Raw genomic sequence first — 10,771 nt, 5'->3', positions numbered from 1 at the left:
GCCCCAGGAGCCGGCCTAGCTCCCTCCTTGCTGCTCCTGGGCTGGGTTTCCAGGACAGACCTTGGGGCTTTCCGAACCCGCGGGGCGAGGTGTCCAGGGCAAGACACGGTCACTGCCTGCCGGCCGCAGGCCCACGCCGGACAGCATCTCGGCCGAAGCCCGGGATGAGACACGATTCACCGGAGCGCAGGAGACACGACAAAGGGAAAACAATGCCGAGACGAGCCCGAGACACCAGACAGAGCTCCAGCTCCTAGCAAGGGATGCGACCAAGGGCGTTAGACAGAGAGATGCAGGCTCAGTGTCTCGATCAGGTGTAGAGATGCAAATCCAAGCGAAGCCGTCTTGATTATGGAAGACCACCTGTTCGGGGAGAGGGCAAAACAGGAGGCGGCCAAGCCGCAGTCCACAGGGGTGAAGGAAGGAGGTAGATCCCGACTCGGACACCTTTCACGTCCGCAGGAAAACTGACGCGGTTCAGCTCCCGAACTTCCTGTAAATCGAGAAATTCAAGTACAACCCAGTAGAGGTCGGAGAACCACGGGGGCCTGGAGCCGCGGGGCGGGCAAGGACCCATGGGGGCACGTCTGGTCCAGCCCTGGCCCGCGGCAGGATCAGCCCCGTCCAAACCAGCCTGGACAAACCCGGCGTCGAACCTCGGAGCAGCGCGGCCGCCGGCCCTGACCCTGCACTGGGCTTCGCCCCTCTCCCAGGAGAGCAGGGGCTGCGGGGCAGCGTCCTGCTGCTGCCGGGGGGTCGCGGGCGCTGCAGAGACCCAGGCCCAGGCCAGGCCGCCCCCGCTGCAGAGGAAGGGGAAACCCTCCCCAGTGCGGACCAGTCTGAGCAGGGGGGGAATCCCTTCCTGCCCCAGTGCACCGGGGCAAGACCCTCCAGCGGGACCCTGTGGGGTTGGCCCAGCCCCAGCCCCTCTGGGGGAGATTGAACCCCCCCAGACACGGAGCAGAAAGTGGGGGCAAACCCAGCGCAGCCCAGAAGCCGGAGACATCCTCACGGCCTCGCAACGCCTAGATCACCCCCGTGTCCCTCTCCTCGAGCCCCCGGGGCTGGACACTGCCCCGCTCCCGGCTCGAGCCCGGGAGAAGCGTTTCCGCATTTCCAACCAAAACCTGCTTCGCCGCAGCTTCAGCCCCCGGGGCCGCGCCTGCACCCTCCTCTCCGCGGCAGGACAGAAAAGCCGCTTTCCCTCTTCTCGACGGCGGCCCCACAAGTACCGCAGCCGTGCCCCTTGCACGCCTCTCCCGCCAGCTCCTCGCAGGACGCGCTGTCCAAGCCCCGTCACCTTCGCTGCCTCGGGGCCCTCCCTATCGTCTCTATGGCGGCCTTTCGGGCATGCGGAGCCCAGGACCGCGCGCTGTGTACGGATGAGGCCTACGCCGGGCCGCGTCGAGGGACACCATCGCCTCCTGCCGGCTGCTTCTGTGGATTAGATGAAAACCGGCCCCGCAGAAATACGGGGCCTAGGCCAGAGGGAAACTCGGAAAAAATGGCACCTCCGAGACCTGCTGCCAGTCCGGTCCTCCCGCCCCCGGCGCCTGCCCCGGCCGCAGGGGTGCAAACCTGCGCTGTGCTGGCACGGGAAGCCGAGACTTCGGGACAGACGCTTAGTTTTGTGCGCTGAAGCACAAGCCAGGAAAGGCCGGGCTGCGGGCCTGCTTCAGCCTCTTCGATCAGCAGCCGACACGCGAGGGTCCCTGTAACGCCGGCCACCGGCTCCGCGACGCCGCCGGGCCCCCAGGATGGAGCCGGACATCGGCCTAGCGGGGACGTGGGTCCAGAGGGTGGAGGAAACCACCGTGCGACGGCTCCCAGCTGGGTGCGGAGGGCCCCGATCCTCTCCAGCCCGGCCAGGCCTGCGCAGTTCAGGAGAGCCTCGAGGGGAGCACCAAGTGGCCAAGAGAAAGGCCCTGGGGATTTCTGCTCGACTCTCCCACCGAACCAGGACGAGGAGGCAACGAGCAGGCGGGAGGACATTCGTTCCCCCCCGCGTGGGATGAACGGGGCGCTTGTGGCACCGGTCGTGGCTGTGGGGCAGCGGAGAGTTCGGCCACGTGCACAAGGGCCTGGCTCCGCTTCCGGAGGCGAGGGGCAGCAGGAGCTGCTGAGCACGGGAGCGCGGGGCGCGGCCTCGGATCGGACCGTCCTGGACTGCCAGCGGCTGCCAGGGAGAGAGGAACAGGGCAAAGCCCTGCCCAGCCCCGCCACCCTCCCGGCGCCGCAGGGCACGGGGTGACGGACCCAGCGCCCGGCGGCTCTCGCACCCGCTGCGGCAGCGACTCCATTTCTCGCCTGTCAGCGGAGGGGGCAGTTAAGGGTACAGGGTGGTGTCCAGGCAGGGGGCTGCTGGCTTCATGTCCTCCCTGGGGGGTCGTGGGGCTACGGGCGCAGCACCTGGCCGACGCGTCGCAGACAAATATTTATCCCCCTTCCAAACCGCATGGGTGCAAGGGAGGAAGCCCCGGGGCACCACGTGTCTAGGGCCACACGTTCAAGCCCTGGGGCCCCGGCCTCACCCCGAGCGGCTGCCACGGGCTGGTTTTGCAGGACGAGTCGCCTCGCAGCACGCAAAGACCAGGGCACTGCTCACGCCATAGAAAATGAAGGTTGAAGGGAGCTCACCTCGAGTCCAGGCCCCTGCTCCAAGCAGCACCAGCCCCAACTACATCACCCCAGCCAGGGCTTGGTCTGGACAGGTCCCAGAAACCTCCAAGCTCCTACCCCCCTTGCCCACTAATACCCCCCAGCTGCGTCGGGCCACAGCTCCCTTGCGCAGGTCGTGGCCAAGCGGTGGATCTGCAAAGTGGAGCAAGACGGAGGTGGGGAGGAGCGTGAGAAGAAGAAAAGCCACCAGCAAAACCAGCCCCGGGGGTGGGCTCGAGGGGGGTTGGTTGGGATTTTTTTTTTTTTTACAAGATTGATTTATTAACTATGATACATATCACGTAAGGCCTTGAAGTTTGTACACCATTCCCATTGAGACAATTACAATACTCTGCAGCAAATACATGATTTTTTTTTCTTTTAAAACTCAGCAGAAAAAAAAGGGGGTGGGGGTGGGATGGGGTAGAGGGGCTTTTTCTGGCCCAGAGCTTTCAACATCATCATGCATTAACTGGGTTCTGGCCCTGGAAATTACCACAAATTGTTAAAAAAAGTCCTTAAAAGAAGCGTCAAAATAAAGAGTCTATCACCAAAAACTAAAGGATGTTGTTAGACCTCTAGAAATACAAAGAAAGAACCGTTATGCTCTTTGCTTTACATACAGGTCTTCACTTCTTTTGTTTTCTTTTCAGCGAAAACCTTGGGTTTCGGGCACATACTCAGCTGGAACTACTAACACATTTTAATACCATGAATATGCTTCTTTTTTTTTTGTTTTTTTCTTTCCTTGAACTCAAAATATTTGTTAATTCAACATAGCGAGAGATCATTTTACATGTGAAAATACAAGTACCAGAAAAATAAGTTGGGTGCGGCACTAATCCAACTTTTCAGGACAAGTCTTTTTTGTTTTTGAATTCCCATTCGATTGGAGAGATTTGTTGGGGTTTTTTTTAATGCACACAGGGAAAAAAAAAATTAACTTTTTTCTTTTTATTTAAACAATAACTTATTATTGTCCTGCCTTAAAACTACAGTGAAATACAATATTTCTATTGTATTTTCAGGTTTTACAAAAAAAAGGGAGCGGGGGTTAAACCTAACAAGTAAAAACTAGGATCTATTACACAGGTAGTGGGAAAAAAAGCCCCGTAGCAGGGACTCCACGGGGCTGATAGTTAGAGACAGACAGATCGGCACGTACTTGAATGAGAAGATGGTCCGGGGCAGACAAAGTAAAACCACAAGTGTCTGAACAAAAAAAAAGAGATCAAATCAACTCTGACTTGGGACCCCCGCGGCTGAGAGTCCCTGGAATTACAGGCAAGTGATCAGCGCAGCAATTAAAATGGAAGTGGTTAAAAATATCGTTCCCCTGCTCTGATTACCGTTCGGGAACTAAAATGTCACAGGTACAATCACTGCGGAAATGTTAATTGCCAAGCAGAAGAGCCAAAGGCAGCCCGGAGAGAGGGGGGAAATCAAATCAAATCACATCAATCGGCTGCGTGACATGGGAACTCTCCGTGTGTCCGGTAAGCGTCTCGTCCCCGATCCTCTTGCAATTTGGGTTGGGCTTTGCTTGGAGCACGCGAAGGACGCCTCGGCGCTGTCTATTTGTAAAGAAGGGTCGCGCTTGCTTTAAAAAAAATGACAGCGGAGATGAGCAAGGACCGCGGCCGCCGAGCGACGCAAGCGAAGGCAAAACGGAGCGGACAGAAAGCGGGAGGCAGGGAACAAGGTCCCGAAAGCTTCCGGGAGGACGTGCCAAGGCGCAGTCTGCGTGCGCGCTGCCTGGCAGCGGAGAGGGGTATTGGGGAAGCCTCTTTACCCCTAGCCCCCCCACGGGTGTCACGGGCATGGCCAGGGCTCTTGCCCCTCGGCTCAGGGGCCAACCAATAACCATACCTGGGGTCAGGGAGGCCTTTTGTCCCATGCTCCGATCGGTACGGATTGGGGGTGGGCACAGCCCTCTACCCCGGACCTCAAGTGGAGAGTGACACTTTTAGAGGCAGGACATCAGTGGTGGCAGCTAGGGAGATGAGGGTCGTCTCACGTAGTCGGGATCACGGTTGGTCTGGGCTGGCTGGGACGGGGCCGATCCTGCCTCGGGCAGGGGTTGGACCAGAAGGGACCCTGGAGGCCCCCTCCAGCCCCCGGCACAACGCCCCGGCAAAGGAAAAGCACTGCACGCCAGGAGTGGCGAGCACGTGGCTGCAACAGGCCGCAAACACGCGGGAACATAAGAACTGTCACTTGTTGGGCCGGGCTACAGGTCCAGTGCCCTACGTCATGCCATCAGAAGCCGAGGCGCCCGTGGCCTGCTGCCCCTCCTAGGCCTGGTCTTCCCTCCTCTCCCTCTCTGCAGCAGGGGCCACGCGTAGGCTTCCTACCGCCGGAGGGCTCTGCCATCCGAGGAGAGGAGGGTGGGCTGCTGTCCACGAGGGGCCAACAATGCGGGGGACACCACCTGCCAGGCCACGCTACCCAGACGATGGGGTGCCACAGGTGGAGGGAAGCCCCGAGCGTGGCAGGAATGGGAGTTTCTTTGGGGAGGGGAAGAGGGCCGCTGCGGGGACTTTCAGATCGGTGCTCCCGCAGGCAGGTTGGCATCAGAGCGACAGAAAGGCACGGAAACAGACCTCTTACGCAGAGCGAGCGACCCTCAAACCCTCCCCTCTCACGGGGCTCTGGGTGGGGGAGAGAAAAGCAGAGAAGCTCACATTGCCTGAACTGGGCAAGAAGGGGCAGCCACCCCGGGACTAAATCCTCCTCCAGCCACGGCCCCAGCCACGCGTGGGCGACCCCGCGGGAAAGAACGTGAAAGCCCAAATCACCGGCCAGTGACTTACAGAAGAGCGGCTGCTTTCAAGCAGGAGCGGGAGGAAGCTGGGAGAAGTTACTCTGGCCTAAGCAGAATGAAAGCGGGTTTCTTGGTCTGTAAGAACAGGGCAGGGCAGTGGGGCGGGGGGCTCCAAGCGGCTGCCCGTCCTAAGCTAGCTTAACTGGATCCACGCAGTGACTCAAACGTCCTTGGAAACAGAAAAACAGGAACAATCCACAGATCCCGTTTTAAAGTGCGAAGAGACACAGGAGGGGCCTTGGGGGGATCTCTCCCAGTGGTACCATAGAAACTCCAGTTAAAAACCGCCCTGTGTTACTGGGGAAGGGGAGGGACACACACACACACACACACACACGATGGAAGAGACATGCAACACGGCAGCCAAACCGTGAGGGGCAGCAGGCTGGCTGGCCCGCGCGGGGGCTGCAGGCAGGGCAACCAGCAGCTCAGGGACGACTCCGGGAGTAGTGCTGCAGCAGTGCACCCTACGTGTGCCCGTGGCGGACCCGTGCCAGGGGAGCTCCCACGCCGAGACAGGCAGCAAGAAACCCCCACGCAGGCACACTCTTCGTAAGCGCACGCTGACCTGGCCCCGATTCTACAGCATCTGCCCTCCGCAGGTCTTTGGGGGATGCTGGTGGCCCAAGCAGCCACGGCCTTCACTCACATGGCCTACCGACCCGCCTGGGGGCTGGAGCCAGGCCCCGCTCCAAGCTCCACGGCAAGGCCCAAGGGACCTCTGTAGTGCATTTGCTTCTGTGAGAATCCCACCCTCACAAGCAAAGCCAGCAACGTCCACTTGGTGAAGGGCCACTCGAACGGCCGCCCCACATCAGCTGAAGCTGCAAGCGCTCCATGACACGCTTCCCTCCCTGCTGCGCGCACACGCACACACGCGCACACACACACACACACACACAGCATAACGATAGTGTTTCCATAACAATAGTGTTCCAAAGGAATCAAAATCCAGCTTCGGGGTGACAGTCAACAGCTACAGTGTTTCCAAACCTCTCTTCCGGTAAGTGCTAATTGCCAAAGGGAGGGAGGGAGGGAAGGACGAGAAAAAAATTCTACGCTAACAATTTGCCGAGGGGATGCCGAACCAGAGAGCCTGATGCGCCCAGCCGCTGAGAGCACCCGGGCGGAAGTGGCCGCCAGTCTCCTCTCTCCGCGAACGTGGCAGGAGCGTGGACGTTTCCAGTGTCCCTCTGTTCCCAGAAGGAGTTCCCCCCCAGCCCCTGTGCGCGCACAAGTCCAGTTACATTCTAGCTTTGCTCACGCCCAAGCTGTGCTCGATCACGAGATCTGTGGTCCGGGCGGGCGGCGATGGGAGCGCCGAGCTCTGGTCCCTGCGGGGCGGACAGTCTCCCAGCGGGACGAGCCTCGACTAACCGCCTGTGGAACGTGAGCGGGGTTTTTCTCCACGGGCTCCGCGCCAGGATCTCGGCATGCACAGGTTGAAGGGTGGTTCCCGAGCGGTCCAAAGGGTCCCAGCCGTGACAGGGCTCACGCAAATGTCTGCAGGTTGGCTTGGACCGGAGCTGATCCTGCTCCGACGGCTTCAGCTGCTCAAAAGGGGCCCCCTTCCTTCCCCGCACACGGTGTCCATCTCGAGCCAACCCACCCAGCGCGAGTCTGCGACGTGACGTGCTCCTGCTTTGTCAGACTGCCGTCGCCGCCGCGGCTACCACGGGGTGTGGGGAGAGAGGGAGAGCAGGCCCCTGGGGTTTTAAGTTTCCAACCTCCGCCCCGGGCGGGAGGAGAGACCAGGCCACCGTTCCCCGCTGCGCAGCAGCTCACAGCATGTGTTGCTCCGCTGGCAGCTGGGGCGGGAGGAGAGGCTGGAGGGGGGACTGCGGGGATGGAGGAGGAGTCTGTGGGGGGGATGGGTGGGTCGTCACAGGCGTGGAGGTCAGGAAGGGTGTGGTGGCAGGGACCGCCGAGGGGGAGCTGGGCGTTGCGCTGGGGGGCTCGAGGATGGGCCGATTGTAGAAAAAGAAGGGGCACTGCTGGATGAAGAGTTCAATGATTGTCTGATAGGTGCGGGTGGCCGTCAGGGCATCCATGGTGCTGAAATCGGGCCTCATCAGCGTCGGCCAGAAACAGATGGACAGGTTATCGCTCGTCATCAGGTTCACGCGGCTGTTGTGACTGACCCTGTGGCGAGCAAGAAAGGAAGGAAGGGACCGTGAGCCAGCGGGGCAGCGCTCCCGGCCCCCGGGAAACGAGCTGCACCACCCACTTTCCAGAGGTCTGGGAAACGAAGCCCCCAGCCCATCGCAGAGATGGGAATGCAGACTGCCGCAGCCAGAGGATGACCCTCCGGCATGTCCGAGCAAGAGCCTCCGCAGGACTGGCGGAGCTCGAGATGGGTGGGTCTCATGGTGGCTTCCTGCCAGGTTGTTTGTAGCAGCATTGTACCCCACAATAAAGACCAGGCCTGCTTAACTGGACAGAGAGAATCACTTCGGGCGGCCTCCCTACACTCCCAGGCCATCAGCACGGGCTTTAGATGGTTCTAGGGCTTCGTCTGCGAACCTCCAGGAAGAGGCCAAGGTGGGATAAAGAGGAGACGCTCCCTGCCCGGCACGGGGGAATGGACCTTGTACGTACTTGTTCAGGTGCGCGATGACGTATTTGAAGACCTCGTGGTTCTCCTTGGGGAACTTCTTCAGCACCTCTTTGAGCGCGTGCAGCTTCTGCTCCCGATCATTTATTTCTGCCAAGACAAAAGCAAAATCGGAATGAGGCAACGAAACATTCACGACCCGCCGGGGAGCTGCTTAAACGTGACACTGAGGCCTGTGGAGTCGGGAGAACCTGCTGGGGCGTCCGGAGGCGAATCCCACCAGGACTTCTCTGCAGAGGAGCCGAGCACCTTGGAGATCCAAAGCCCGCCGCCTGAGGTTGGCCCTAAAGCCACGTGCGTTTAATTGCCAGGCTCGGTAGGGAGACGTGCGCTGGGGGCTCCTGAAAGGCCAGCACGATGTCCTGCTTAGCTGCAGGATGCCAAGCTGTCCCCACGGTTGATGCGACTCAATTGCAAGATGAGGGGCTCCCCACCCCCGTTAAATGCGGGGGGAGCTTCATTTGTGGAACCAAATAAATACGGTGCTTAAGAGCCTAAGTCCAGCTGCCGCAGGGCTTTCGGAGCTGAAGCACATTTCCAAGCAGCCTACACAGTGGTTCTGCTCGCTGGCATTATAAGGACAATTCATTAAGAGTGGGAGGGCGCCAGGAAAGATGAGCACGGCAGAAAAGCTGGTAATTAAAACATGAATGATGCCACAAGACCGGAAGTAGCAATGTGGGGAGAATCTGTACAAGACACTGCAACTCTCCACCTGCAATGAACACGGGTTTATTAGACGCAGGTCCCACAAACCAACCTGGTGGCCTTCTATGACCGGGTCCCAAAATTCTTGGACGCAGGTGTCACGGTGGATGTAGCCTTTCTGGACTTTAGGAAGGCCTTTGACACCGTCTCTCATCCCGTTCTCATTAAGCAATTAAGCGATTGTAGCATCTATGTCTACAACAGTCAGATGGGTCACTAACTGGCTGGAGGGTCACACCCAGAGGGTGGTGGTGGATGGGTCTTATTCGACCTGGAGGGACGTGGGCAGTGGGGTCCCCCCGGGCTCGGTCCTCAGGCCCGCACTGTTCAACATCTTCATCAGCGACTTGGACGAGGGGGTAAAAAGCACCTGTTCAAATTCACAGACAACACTAAGATGTGGGGGGGATGTGGGCAGGCTGGAGGAGAGGGACAGGTCGCAATTGCATCTGGACAGGTTACAGGGGTGGGCGGACGAGAATAGGATGGGATTCAACACTGACAAGTGCAAGGTGCTGCACCTAGGAAGGAACAACCTGCACCATATCTACAGGCTGGGGAACTCCCTTCTCATCAGTGCAGAAGCGGAAAAGGATCTTGGAGTCATCACTGATGCCAAGATGAACATGGGCCGGCAGTGTGGGGTCAGGAAGGCCAACCACACCTTGTCCTGCATCCACAGATGCATCTCGAGCAGGTCCAGGGAGGTGATGCTCCCCCTCCACGCGGCACTGGTCAGGCTGCAGCTGGAGTACTGCGTCCCGTTCTGGGCGCCGCACTTCAGAAGGGAAGTGGACAGCATGGAGAGGGTCCGGAGGAGGCCACCCACATAATCTAGGGACAGCAGGGCAGGCCCTATGAGGAGTGGCTACAGGACCTGAACCTGTTCAGCCGCCACAAGAGAAGGCTGAGGGGGGATCTGGTGGCCGTCTATAAACTGACCAAGGGGGACCAGCAAGCAATGAGAGAGTCCCTGTTCCCCCGAGCACTACCAGGAGTGACAAGGAATAATGGCCGTAAGTTGTTAGAGAGTAGGTTCAGATTAGACATCAGGAAGCGCTACTTCATGGTCAGGGTGGCTAGGAGCTGGAACCAGCTTCCAAGGGAAGCAGTGCTTGCTCCTGCTCTGCAGGTCTTCAAAAGGAGGCTAGATAGACACTTTGCCGGGGTCATTTGACCCCAGCATCCTTTCCTGCCATGGCAGGGGATCGGACTTGATGATCTGCTCAGGTCCCTTCTGACCCAACCATCTATGTAACCATGACTTCCCTCCGCTGGATGGTATCTTCATAACACCCTTGCTCCTCACACCACATGGGTTTGCCTGTTATATGCCGTTTCACTGCTTTGGGGGCCTTGTACCACTAGGGTCGGACCTGGAGGGTGGAGGTGCAGTCACACCCCACTTTGATCCTGCTCCACCCAAACCTTCAAACCATCTGCCTACAAGGGGCAGCAGCATTTCTGTCCAGGCAGCAGGGAGGCAGCCCATTGCCTTCATGGCTTACTGTCACTACCAGATTCCTGATAATCTCTTTCACTTCACAGGTGTGAATGACCCTCTCCTTTTTAATGGCCTTGATGGTCCATTAATCAAGCGACCCTTTCTTCTGCAATGCTGCTATCTGTTAGCCACTCCTACTAGTATTTCTTTTATTTCACAGCCCTGCAAACCATTTCTAACTCTAGCTCATTACCTCTAACTTGGGTGTGGTGACATCAACTCCAAGGAACATGAACTCAGGGGTGGAAATGATTGACAAGAAGCGCTGGAGGCACCGTCAAGATGCTCAAACGGCTAGAGTTTGTTTTATAAATTGAAATAAGAGAGGCATATTGAATCATAATGACTACAGGACTATATGTTGCCTTGTTTGTTGTGTTTTTTAAATGTAATATATATGCCCAGAAATGAGTACCCATTCCAATAAAGTTATATTTTTTTTGCTTTGATCTTAAACTGAACA

General features: G+C 58.3%; 1 protein-coding gene across 2 annotated transcripts in view; it reads right to left on the bottom strand.

The window, feature by feature from the left end:
* Positions 1-3,061: 3,061 nt before the first annotated feature.
* ARHGAP35 (Rho GTPase activating protein 35) overlaps positions 3,062-10,771 on the bottom strand; it is a 105,146-nt gene continuing 97,436 nt past the window's right edge. For both annotated transcript variants that reach the window (XM_090056065.1, XM_090056066.1), the window contains 2 exons: positions 8,081-8,186; positions 3,062-7,624 (listed from right to left, as the gene is read on the bottom strand). In XM_090056065.1, the coding sequence (XP_089912191.1) occupies positions 7,264-7,624; positions 8,081-8,186 (467 nt within the window). In that variant the 3' untranslated portion in view covers positions 3,062-7,263. The remainder of the gene's footprint in view (positions 7,625-8,080; positions 8,187-10,771) is intronic.

Source organism: Crocodylus siamensis, chromosome 6 (assembly GCF_052110815.1).
Source record: "Crocodylus siamensis isolate JL-2025a chromosome 6, ASM5211081v1, whole genome shotgun sequence".
NCBI classification, from domain to species: Eukaryota; Metazoa; Chordata; order Crocodylia; family Crocodylidae; genus Crocodylus; species Crocodylus siamensis.
The sequence above is the reverse complement of the archived record's forward strand: the minus strand, read 5'-3'. Positions and strand labels throughout refer to the sequence as shown.